Raw genomic sequence first — 12,069 nt, 5'->3', positions numbered from 1 at the left:
GTACTTGAAAATAAAGACCACATTTCAACCTGCTTGACACTCATGATGGATTACAAGTAAAGCCTTTGCATGTGGAAGCATGTGGATGTCTGTATGCACCTGCTTCCTACAACTGGGACAAAAGATAGGCTCCTGACCGATGACTCACCTTGGCTTGAAAAAAGGCTCCCTTAGCAGTAACGGGAAATAGGGGGAGGCAACAATTTGTTTGATCAAATTTCACCTGGCCAGCTACTTACTTACTTCAAATGTCTTCACAAAACAAGGACCTGTTTAGTGAAGGCATACAGTGTCTATGATCACCGAGGTCTCGATGCCATTAAGTCATTGATAACATATCCAGAGGACCAAAGGCAGTGGTGCATATTTCAAAGCTCAAATAAAATAATCAGTTACTGCTCCTGTATGTGAAAAAAATGTTTTTAAGCCTGGTTTTTGCCGTGAAGATATTTGTCAAGTGGATGTCCACTTGCAGTGCTTTATTGCCATGTCAAGCAAGGACACATCATCTTTTGTTGGGAAAGTACAATTTTATCTATGTGGGTTTGAGTGATGGGATCCTTGCACATGACCCTGATTATATGCAATCCAAGCTTAAAAATGTTCCTAATAGTAAATTTCAAAATCGTATGTGTGGTTGACACTTTTCAAATGTGCCTGTCTTTGAATCCTTACTTCTCCATCCAAGGTTTTTTAGCTGCCGGTCCCTCAGCTGTACTGGGTCCCATGGTTCTCTTCCTGTTGTCCTGCTCTGTGTTGAAACGGGACATGTTACTTCCAGGTGTGCTGGCTGCAGTGGCAGGCTCTGTCTGGATCACTATGTTGGCAGCTGGAAGACGCACACACAGACAAAAACAAAGAGAAACATTAATAAACACTAGGAATTTTTGCATATCGCCACATATCAGTCTGTGAGAAATTAGGGTTTGCATTAATATTCTGCTTTTAATTATACAAGCATTCATAATTTTCAGTCAAATGACATCACTCCAGCAGTGCCCATTGACCAGGATTAATTTGGCACAGAGTGTGAGTACTAAGAAGGCCAATACTTGCTACCTCTGGAGCCTTGTCCTTCGCTGGAGGTGAGGCCAATAAGGTTGGAGCGCTGGGTCTGCACCCGGGGAATGAACTGACGGTACGGGTTACGGCCTGCTGCAGTCAGGCCTGGGGATTCTGGGTTATAGCCTTCTGGATCATAGTTATCTAATGGGTAAAAATAAACACAAACACACACACACACACACACACACACAGTCATAAAAATGTTAAAAACTAACCTAAATACAAAAAAATAAACAGTAGATAAAACAAAATTACACAATGAAACCAAGCAGTCCTTCATAAATAACTAAGTGCTGCTTGGCATTCAGTGACTTATCTAGTACACAGCTCTGAGAAGTAATAGAGAAGTAAAATTAAGTACAACTAAACTAACACACACAAAAAAAAAAAATCACAAGATGACAAAGTAGATGAATGCTAGAAGACAGCCACAGTTTACTGACAAAATGGGACCTTTCATGACTGTTGTGGTTTTGCCTATCTGACCTGAATTAAGGTCAAAAACCTGAGATATAATTAACTCAAAATAGACCCACTCCATTTGAACTAAGGCTTAGCTTTTCAGTATAACTAGAATAATTCATGAGCTGAATCATGGGAAAAGCACTCAACACAACAAGATGTAGCAGAGTTACTGCTCATAGCTACTTTGTCTCCTAGATTAGATTAAACAGTGTCACCCTCTGGTCAACAGATGTTACTGCAGCCTGGAGAAATACATGTGCATGTCACACACGTACCAATTTAAAATGACAGAAACAAAGGGTACTTAAAAGTCCACAAAAAAAAAGCAACTTTACTCTCACTAGCTTCTTCATTCTAGTTCAACTTAACAAGAAAACTCTGAGCATTAAATTCTCAATAAAAGGAAAAATCTAATTAAGAACAGCAGCAACGTCACTTCTAGACACACAGTCCCAATCTGAATAGGAAAAGCATCGCTGCTTACATTCAGACTGGACATATTGGGGACGAAGAGACACAGATGAAGACGAGGAGGGAGGAGGTGGAGGAGGAGGAGGAGGAAGAAGAGTAGGTGGCAGCCCCACACCGGGCGGTCCGATAGGAGGAGAAGAAGTGATTGCCGATTGGTGGTTGGGGGTATCAATCCCACTGGTGGCTATGAGTGGGGGTCCTGAGGGAGACACAAGCCCAAGCTAATGTCTCAGGTATATTGCATGTATGACAGTGAGTCTGTGGTCTGAATGACTAAAATGCCACACAGGTTGCTTTAATATGACAGTGAAGATGGCAGGAAATGATAACAACTGTTGCAATGCAATGCTTCAACTTTATATGTTGCATCTGAATTAGAGCAAATCATAAAAGAGAAACCTATAGTAGGAACTTAATTTCAAGAACCAGGATAATAAAAGTTATGGGCAGAAGAAGCCACAAATAAACTGCAGTCTTTCAATCATCATCAGGTTTCCAGTTTACTGGAGCAAAATATCGGTTTGCTCATTAACTCGTGTTCATGCGGCAAGAACAAACCAAGGGTCTCTTAAAAATGTTCCATCAATTAGTATTATCAGTATGTAAATACAGAATTTAGGAATTTTCACTGAAGCCATCACTGGTAATCCCTCGTTCAAATATAAGATACACAAAAGAGAACCAAGGAAAATATAATCTGTTCTTTTTCCCCATTTCCTGTGTATGTGGACGTCCCAGACATCAACCAACCTCAAAACACAGATGCTTACACTGTCCATCTCTGAGAAATACATTGAAAAACAAATGTTCTATGGTTAACACCACTATTTCACTCCATACAGTTTTTCTGCCGTGCACTAAATTTACCTGCTTTTTCCTCTTCATCATGCTTAGTGAGCATGTTTCAAATTGCACAAAACAGTGATAATCAAGAGGTTTGATTGTATATTGCTCTGTAAAAAGACGAACAGCCTCAGCCTTTTTACACATGATGTAGTCTCTACAAATTATGCTGATGAATGCTGTATAGAGCAAAGCTTCGTTTCTAGTATAAAAATGGCTACATACAAGAAAGAAAGAAATAACGGTGACAAAAACAACTGAGGTAGTGAAATTACCCCTGTATATAGAAAGTGGCTGTCAGAGGACTCTGAATCAGCTATAGAGACAGAAGCTACACTCGAAGAAAAGACTTGAACTGTGTAACCCTCACAGCAGTTAAAACATAGTACACAACATATAATCACAATGTTTGACTTAACTGATAATGGAAGGTTTAAAAATAGGAATCACTTAGCGATTACTATTAAGTGACAGGAAATGTACTTTTGCATTTATAACTAAATATATCTACTTTGAGAAATTGAATAAATTAAATAGAGCAAATTACCAGAGAAAGAGGAAAAATGTGTCTTGTGGTGCAAACAAGTGCTTAAGAGGAGAATAACTAGTAGCAGTGGTTTGTGGAAATCAGAGGTCACCAGTTGCTTTCACAATTGCACATGCCAGTGGAAATATACTACTCAAATTGAATGTTATTTCTAGAAGCGGCCTTTATGCACCAGACACACATTAAATATTACTTACCAGCCATGGGGAAGACGCCCGGTGGTGGTGGCTGGCCATAGGGTGGCATGGAAGGCATCCTTAGGGGAGGTGGTGGCTCAGTGATTGGGGGCATGGGCAGGCCGACAGGGGGCATAACGGGCGGGGGCGGGAACGGGATCATGTTCGGTAGATTGACATCATCAACGATGAGAGGGTCGTTGCCATGGTCGAACGGGCAAAGGTCACCACGGACGCAAAATCCTTTTTCTGCGTGAGGGTGTAAAAAAATAAAAAATAAAAAAAAGATATCATTCACTGATATAGGACTAAAAAGGAAAAGAACTGAAAGCGCAATGAGAATAAATAAAACAGGATGAAAGATTGTTCAAGGGGAAGTTCAAAGCAGCTAAAACATACAGTACATGTATTTACCCCCCAGTCTCATTAAGGAACTGGGTCCCTCGTGGCTATGTTTGAGCACTGTGACAGATAGCAGCGTGCTGCAGTGTGCTTCAGGGACAGGGAGTAAGTACGTGTCTGTGTATGTCTCGTGTGTCTCTGAAGAAGAGAGGGAGTGCTAAACAGTAGTGATTAGTGAGGAGACTAAACAAGGCAATCAGTAACCCTCATGGGAAGGTAATGGTAGAGTAGAGACAGAGCAAACTTTACAATGACCGTGTGCCAGGATACAAAGGCTCAACAATTGATAGGCTCTGAGATGGAGGAAGAATTGTTTCAGAAAAACAAAAAAAACCCCAACAACAACTACTGAGAGAAAGCAGGAATCAAAGGAAAGGAGGGAAAAATGATTTTGTTCAGCTCCTACCGTCGTAATCCCTGCAACGCTGCTTCAGTGAAGCAACCTTGTTGATGAACGGCTTGGCGACGCCATCTTGCCTCTGGGTGCCATAGTAGCCAGACCAGCTGTCTGTAGTGCTATCAGGCAGGTGAGCCGCTGTTGCTATGGGAACGCCTCCAGCTCCTGAGACTCCAGCAGACGATGAAGAAGAAAAGGGGTGCGGAGGTGTGGGAAGGGGCAGGAGAGGCGGTGGGTGCTGCTGCTGCTGCTGCTGCTGCTGCTGCTGGGAGCCAGATGTGGTGGAAGAGTTGTAGCAGTCCGTGTCCTTCCTTTCCAACTCAAACTTTGACTTGAAGTCTGTTACAGACAAGCACAGATAGAGGTATTTCAGCACAAATAAGCATTGCACTCGAGTAGTGGACCATAGCAGAATTGTAAAGTTTAAAAACAGATACTTCTCTCATCCTGAAAAACACTTAGAGACATAGATTAACCTTGCGGGTAAAATGCCCAATTCCAGCCTGTGTTGTTGAATCCCCACTGATGTGACTGCAAAGCTGTCCACATTATTCCTTATCGGTAACAACTCCCAGCAATACTGAACAACAATCCAACAGAAAATAATACTTCTTCTAAGTCTCTTCTTTAGAATCTCAAGCACCTCTGTGCACATCACAATCACGGCGTCTCCAGCAGCACTTATGCATCGCTAATGCACTGTTCGACTGCACTGACAGGAGCTCCAGGAACTTCTGCACTCCTGGCTCCAGTCCCCTGTGGCTGGTGTTATTGCTTGTGTGTGTGTGTGTGTGTGTGTGTGTGGTTGGGGTGGGGGGACTTTCTAACCTCTGCCTCCTCTGTGCTCCCTGTCCCTGCTCTTTCCTCGGCTGCCACTCCTGCTCCGGCTGCGGCTCCGGCTGTAGCTCCTCCCGCGGGGGCTGCCCCTGCGACGCTCGTGGCGCTCCCATTCACGGTGGGAGTCGCTGACGCTTTTCAAGTGCCTGTCGAAGTCACGGCGCTTGCGCTCATCTCGCCTCCTGTCATCGCGGCTTCTGTGTGGTTCATGAGATAGAGGGAATATATTTGAATTACTATCTTTATGCCGGTTTTAAATATATGAGTCCAACAGACATTTGTGAGAGAGCTGGATCAAATCATAAACTGTGGGTCTGACTTTATCAAATATTTTTATCTGTAACTATTAATATACACCCTGAATCATCATCAATTCTAGTGACTTTAATTTAACTGTAGTACAACAAGTCATTATTATCTTTTATTTCATAAGAATATTCAATCGTATTTTAGTAACAAGATCTGCTCCAAAGCACTGTTGCTTGTTGTTAATGAAACATTAATACTTTTCTCTCTCTCTTCTACATTAAAATTATTACAGCATTTCTAGGGGCATAACCTTTTACCAGCTGTAATAAAGACATAAGAGTAAGTCATAAAGACAGAGCAAGTGGTGGCACATTAAACAACGACTGTTGTTTTGACAACGGTTAGCGCAATGTCGTATCTGTTATTCACTAGTTGAGTTATAGACAGGGGACAGGCTTCTGGACACCTGGGCCTTCATCAAGTTAAAAGCAGGACTCAGGGGATTTCAAACTAACCATGCAATTATATCCACATGTTGAGGTCCATACACAATGCAATGCAAAATGATGGGTGTTTTATCAGCAATAAGAAATAAATGCCCTTTGTACTGAAAATGTTAGCATGAGACTTGGATTAAGGTGCTATATGTGTCACATGTCAGAAAAGTTTCTGCGTATGCTTGGTCATTAACGTGAGATGAAACACATCCCTGAAGCCACAGCCATACCTGGACTCGTTGAAGTCAGAACGGTTTCTCAGAGGACTTCTCCTCCGCCTGTTTTCTCTCTCCTCCTCTGGAGTTTCAGCCTTGAGGGGAAAAAAAAGAAGTTAACTTGACTTAAACTCTTTTTTTTAGAAAAACAAAGATTCTTTTCAGTCTGGAGAGAACCATTTTGAGTCAAGATATCTAAACAGTGTGTCCTATAATACACAATGGGATGTTTCTCAAATTCTTTTATCCAAAACCCCCTACAGACACAGAGCTATGTCTTTTGTGTTACGCTCCATCTACTCATCTACAAAAGCACTATAGAGACGCTTTAATATGCAACGAGACTGACCGTCCGAATGTAGTAAATACATTTCTTACTAATTCTTCTTACCTCCACAACATCAGATTTCACTGCAGGTGGTTTGACCTCCTCTTTAGGGGCCTCCTTGGCGGCAGGATTTCCCAGGTAGTTCTTGGTTGTCAGACATTCAAAAAGTTTATCGACAAATCCTGTTGTCTCTGCAATGATAAAAGGAATAAAAAGGAATCTCGTCTTGAATGAGTTTTGAATAATGTGCAATTTTGCACAGTCTCCCCCTCAAAAGAGCAAACTGGCCCGCGGGCATGAAATGTACATTCCTCCTGAATCACACTACATTAAAATATTGCTCTGCTCCCGGATGTGCTAAATATATCCAAAGCTTAATAAACCCCAAATGAATAACCAAGACAGAAAGAGCACAAAGATGAAAAAAGGTGAAAGCTGCTTGATAAAAAAAAACATAATAAAAAAGGGAGATAATGCAAGCTACAAAGTAATTGAAGGAGGTAATTTGAACCATTTATTTGACTGCAATCTTTAAGTATAATATTACCAAGAACATGGACTGTTATACATAAATTCTGACAAGCTTTGGACATAGTAACTTATTTTGTGGACTTGAGCTGTGCTTTTGTGCATAAATGGTCGACGCTAGGGTAGGCAATTTATTTCAGAAACATTTTTGTTACATGTGTTTAAATGCACTTATTGTGCATGGAAATTGTTTTTGGGTAGTGGTTTTGGAGGGACTTTTTTTGCTTTCAAAATCTAGATGTCTTCTCCAAGTTTCTCCAACATAACACACCTCAGCTTGAAAGCGTATAATATCAATTTCAATTAGCAAACTAAGGTGTTGTTGCAAGGACACAGAATCAAACAGTAGTTTTAAAAACTAGGAAAACATGTGATAAAGCAATTGCTGAAACATATGTACTGATCACCAACCCAATCAAACCCCCTATGAACAAAAAAAATTGTTCTTCTTTCATTATACTGTACATTTCAAGAGTCAAATGATTAAATCATTTCAGCCATGCAAGGAAGCACAACTTCACTCGAGCTAAATGAGTTGATGCTTCATGTCATGCAGGCTAGAGACAGAGAGTAAAATCCTTGAAATGATGTAATACACCCTCTGGTGGTCATATTGGGGATCCACACATGATAGATGGCAATAGTGTAATGTAAAGCAGATAGCACATCTGAATGTATAACTGATCTGGAAGAAATTTACCAAGGCACTATTCATTTCTGTGCATTTTGGCTATCTCACCACTCATAAATCTGATGCTGCATTAACATGATGTGTGCTTGAAGAATGTAAAAAGCTGCAACGATAATCGATTAGTTATCAACTATTAAATTAATCGGAAACTATTTTGATTAGGGATGAAACGGTTGAAAATTTCATTTCACAATTATAGTGACAAAAATGGTCACCGTTATCAGTATTATCACGGTATTGTAAAAATGCACCGAAAAAGATTAAAATGTTTCATACATTTCAACAAGTGCAATGAGCCCAACAACTGACATAAATAAAGAGCAGTCTGTAGCATTTCTTCTGTTCTGACACTTTTACAACTAATTTGATAGCTGTTGGATTTAAAATGAACCAGATATGTTAGTTGGTTGACTAAAACTGCGCAACGTGTTATCATGTGCAGTGAATGAATAGTCTGCAGACACTTAACGCACACAGCAGCAGAACAACGTGTAGTGTTTTTACAAGAGCACTGAGAGCTTCAGTTTACAAGCTGTTAGCAAGTCAGACAAACAAACCAAAGCTAAAAGTTAACTCAACCTGCGTTCACTCTAAGGTCATTTTCTTCAATCAAGTTTCCATCAGCACTCTCATTAAAACTAAAACATGACCAGACTTCAGAGTTCAGCTGTGCTGTCATTGACCCAAACAAACCCATGTTGCATATTGTGCATGCGCGCCTGTTTCTGGGAGACTGTTGCTAACTTTGGTTGATGCTGGACAGTATTTGCCGTGAGTTTATAATAGCACGGAAACCAAACCCGATTATCGTACAAAATGTGTACGGTAATAATAACCATCTGGACTTTTACCATGGTTTATCATTAAACCGTTAATCGTTTCATCCCTAATTTTGATAATAGACTAAACCGCAAAAAATGCAAATATTTTCTGTTTCCTCTTTGACAGTAATCTGAATATCTTTGGGTTGTGGAAAAACACACAAGATATTGGATTACGTCAGCTTGAGTTTTGGAAATCACTGATTGAAATTTTATAGGACTAAACAACTAATAAGAGAGAAAATAGAGACAGATTAATCGAAAATGAAAATAAACCAGCTTACTATGACTACCCCTTGGTAGTTATCAGTTACCTACAGGTGAAAGCCAATATGCCTTATCCATCACTCATTTTTTCTGAATGAACCATCTTCTATTAAATAATCTCTATTTTGCTTTGTTTAGATGAAGCTCTTTGTCTAACCCGATCCCCATAAATTTGTCACTATTTGCAAACAATCACTTAACTGACTGACTTAACGCCACCAACTGTAATTCCAAGAGGATTTGGGACATAAACGTTTTCTATTGTTTTGTTGTTGAATGATGGATATTTCAAGAGGGGTCCAACTGCAGACCTCCACTGTCAGGCCAGTCAGTTTTTTACATCCCCACAGGGAGTAACGTGATGCATTCTCGGTTGTTTCGCTACTCTACACATCGCGACAGCGGTAGGTAACTGGTTAGCATTATGAAAAACATTGAGTAAAGTCTGAATGCATTGCTCTTGGTATATGTTCGCCATCAATAACTACCACTGACAATATTGTACATCTAAATTACAGAATGTTACGCGTGTGTAAATTGGGTTATTTGTTGTTCTACGGTGGCTAGCGTTAGCGTTTAACAATAACCATTATTTTTAATGACAAATGTACAATATATTAATAAGATAAACACAAACACGTTTGCCAAACGAACTATGGTGCACACCGCATGAATGTCATTACGACATGATTAATAATTAATATGATACCATAAAGTGTGGATTTCGTGGTCTCTCCTTGAGCAGTAGTCTTTGTTGGTTTGTTTCAGGCTTTTAAAACTTGAACTTTGTTGCAGTATCACACACATCTGGGGCAAGTAGTGGGCTGCTGTGTGTGAGAGAATGTGTTGACCATGTAATGAGCAATGAAGTCTCTGTCCAGGCTTCTATTATTTATTTATTAAACTCTGCCGGTAACGTCCGTTATACTACAAACTCCCACGAAGCTCAAATTGTAGTCCAGTTTCCACAGTTGTCCGTTTTTCCTACTAAATTCAGCTGATTGCAGTAAAATGCCATAGTATATTACTCTTCAAAGGTAAATTATGAATGAGGTGTGTGTGTGTTTCTTTTAAGATGACTGGAAGAGAGGCTAAGTTACACTCTTAAAAAATTAAACAACGATGTTTTTCTGTGAATGGATGTGGCTAGCTGTATGGATGGAGTTAACGTCATATTTTGACAGAATAAATAAATAGTGCCTGTAAAAAAAGATGCGGTTACTACTTGAATGATTGAAGCGATATAGAGTGGGCTTTGCTGCTACATTGGCATGTTAAAAGCTAAGTAGAACAGGTTGAAATCAATATGCTATATTTAAGGAATTAGCCTGCTAGTTTCCCGTTACAATGTTGACTAAATAATTAAATATAAATCAACGACAAAAACCCTCCCCCTATGTCTACGCGATTAAACTTTGAATGAGTTTCCTGTAAATCACACGCTTTTATTTTGTAGTTTTTGCGTGCATTTCCTGTCCTGACTGGCCTGACAGTGGAGGTGGCCTGACAGAGGAGGTCTGCAGTTGGACCCTCTTGGGGATATCTCTGCTGGAGGAAACCCTTCAGCACAACTTTCTTGACCTGCAAGAGCTAGGTTCAATATCAAAACTGCAGGTTGCGCTGACTCATACTAGCAGAGTAGCTTTGTGCAGGTGGACTTCATACCTTTTTGCAGGAAGACATCAAGCTGATCAGCACAAAGTGCTTTCAGCTCTTTCTCCGGTTTGTCCTTTTTCACAAGAGCCACCACGTAGTTGGCTAATGCAGAGGGGTCAGCATCACATCTGCAGGTTAAAATATATGTATTCTCAGTTTCAGCTACGCAATATGTTACTTTAACAATCCAATGCAAAAGGAAAATGCAATGAAGCTTTTACCAAACTACTTACTACCTGAAAAAGTGGAGAAGAAACAGAGAGGTAAAACTGAGAGAGAAACCTGAATTCAAATGTATAATTAGACCAACTGCAATTTACAGTGTGTCAATGGTGTGGTGGTAGATATCCATGCATACATTTTCAAAACAAGCCTAAACATAATCAGTAGCAAGCGAGACCTGTAACAATGACTGCAGGGCAGAACATTACAACAAACACTTCAGAGAATAGCTTCCAAACTTTTAAAACAAATGAAAGAAATCATTCTTGAATATATTAAATTTTAAAAAAAGCAAGTGGTGGGCCATAGGAATTACATTACAAACACACAAAGCCTGAGGAGAACAGTGAGAACTCTTTTTGGACAGTTAACAAAGCTACCTCATCAAAATTCAACAAGTTTACAGCAAAACTGTTCTCCCGGACAGAACCCTAGCTTTAAATTTATATTGTGAAACAGTAACTTAGTTGACTGTTAGTGCATCATCTAAACAGTACCTGTGTCTACTCCACTACATGTCAAATCCTCTTTAATCACTGTTAAATGTATTTATGAGCGTTGGTAGCATCTGTGTCCTCTTGTAATTACAAAGCATGCTAATTTTACGATTTTACATTAGACAGAGGGAGAAAGAGTAAAAGAGTGTGTGTAACTATGGTTACCCAAAAAGCAAACTATTCTTATTTATTTATAAAACATATTTATAACTCAGTAACGTCCCGCTGGATGTGGTCCAACAGATTAAACGTTAACTATTTGAATCACAAGTATCGTTAGCAGTAAGTTAGGCTATCTCTTGCAGCTTTATGCCTTGTGCTAAAGTCACAGTATTGTCGGCCAACTAACTTACGTGCCTAACTACCCTAAAATAACTGTGCGACAAACGAAACTACTACACCATGCACTATTTCAATTTCTTTAGCGTTAGTTAATGCAAAGTCCTGTTGCCTCGCTTTGCTACAAAAAGCCAGCTAGCGGCAATGGTGGTTAGCTAACTCGTGCAAGAATTTGCCATCAGCTTCTAGCAAGCCCACCATTGATGCCTTGCTAACCCACTGGCTGGCTAGCTAGCTAACGTAGCTACGTAGCATGCAAGCTAAATGTCATTTCAATTCAACACTCACATCGGCTCCAGGAGTTTTGCCAGCCACGACTTCAAGGCTTCAACATTCTCTATGATCATCGTGAGAAAGACTATAATACTGTCTATAAAATGAAAGTGCGTTTTGATAACCCTACTTTCATCGTCTATAAATTTATAAGCTTTAAGGCCGTATGTCTCTCTTCACTGGCAGGTCGGGCGAAGTGTTTTACGGCATGGCAACACAAGTTCAGTTGTCGTAACGAAGGTCGTTATAACAACACCGTGGTTTTTATTCAACAGTAATTCAT

General features: G+C 40.0%; 1 protein-coding gene across 5 annotated transcripts in view; it reads right to left on the bottom strand.

Moving 5' to 3' along the window:
* The window catches only part of rbm27 (RNA binding motif protein 27), a 31,675-nt gene extending 19,667 nt beyond the window's left edge, over positions 1 to 12,008 (bottom strand). For 4 of the 5 annotated variants that reach the window (XM_038707534.1, XM_038707536.1, XM_038707537.1 and 1 more), the window contains exons 1-10: positions 11,802 to 12,008; positions 10,465 to 10,583; positions 6,556 to 6,683; positions 6,180 to 6,259; positions 5,195 to 5,400; positions 4,376 to 4,705; positions 3,589 to 3,816; positions 2,015 to 2,200; positions 1,060 to 1,206; positions 676 to 829 (exon numbers count right to left, since the gene is read on the bottom strand). In XM_038707534.1, coding sequence (XP_038563462.1) covers positions 676 to 829; positions 1,060 to 1,206; positions 2,015 to 2,200; positions 3,589 to 3,816; positions 4,376 to 4,705; positions 5,195 to 5,400; positions 6,180 to 6,259; positions 6,556 to 6,683; positions 10,465 to 10,583; positions 11,802 to 11,860 — 1,637 coding nt within the window. In that variant the 5' untranslated portion in view covers positions 11,861 to 12,008. The remainder of the gene's footprint in view (positions 1 to 675; positions 830 to 1,059; positions 1,207 to 2,014; positions 2,201 to 3,588; positions 3,817 to 4,375; positions 4,706 to 5,194; positions 5,401 to 6,179; positions 6,260 to 6,555; positions 6,684 to 10,464; positions 10,584 to 11,801) is intronic. The other variant, XM_038707538.1, reaches the window with a different exon arrangement.
* Positions 12,009 to 12,069: the final 61 nt, after the last annotated feature.

This window comes from Micropterus salmoides, unplaced genomic scaffold, assembly GCF_014851395.1.
Source record: "Micropterus salmoides isolate LMB-PRFRI ecotype aquatic unplaced genomic scaffold, ASM1485139v1 Ms_hic_scaffold_9, whole genome shotgun sequence".
Taxonomy (NCBI): Eukaryota; Metazoa; Chordata; class Actinopteri; order Centrarchiformes; family Centrarchidae; genus Micropterus; species Micropterus salmoides.
The sequence above is the reverse complement of the archived record's forward strand: the minus strand, read 5'-3'. Positions and strand labels throughout refer to the sequence as shown.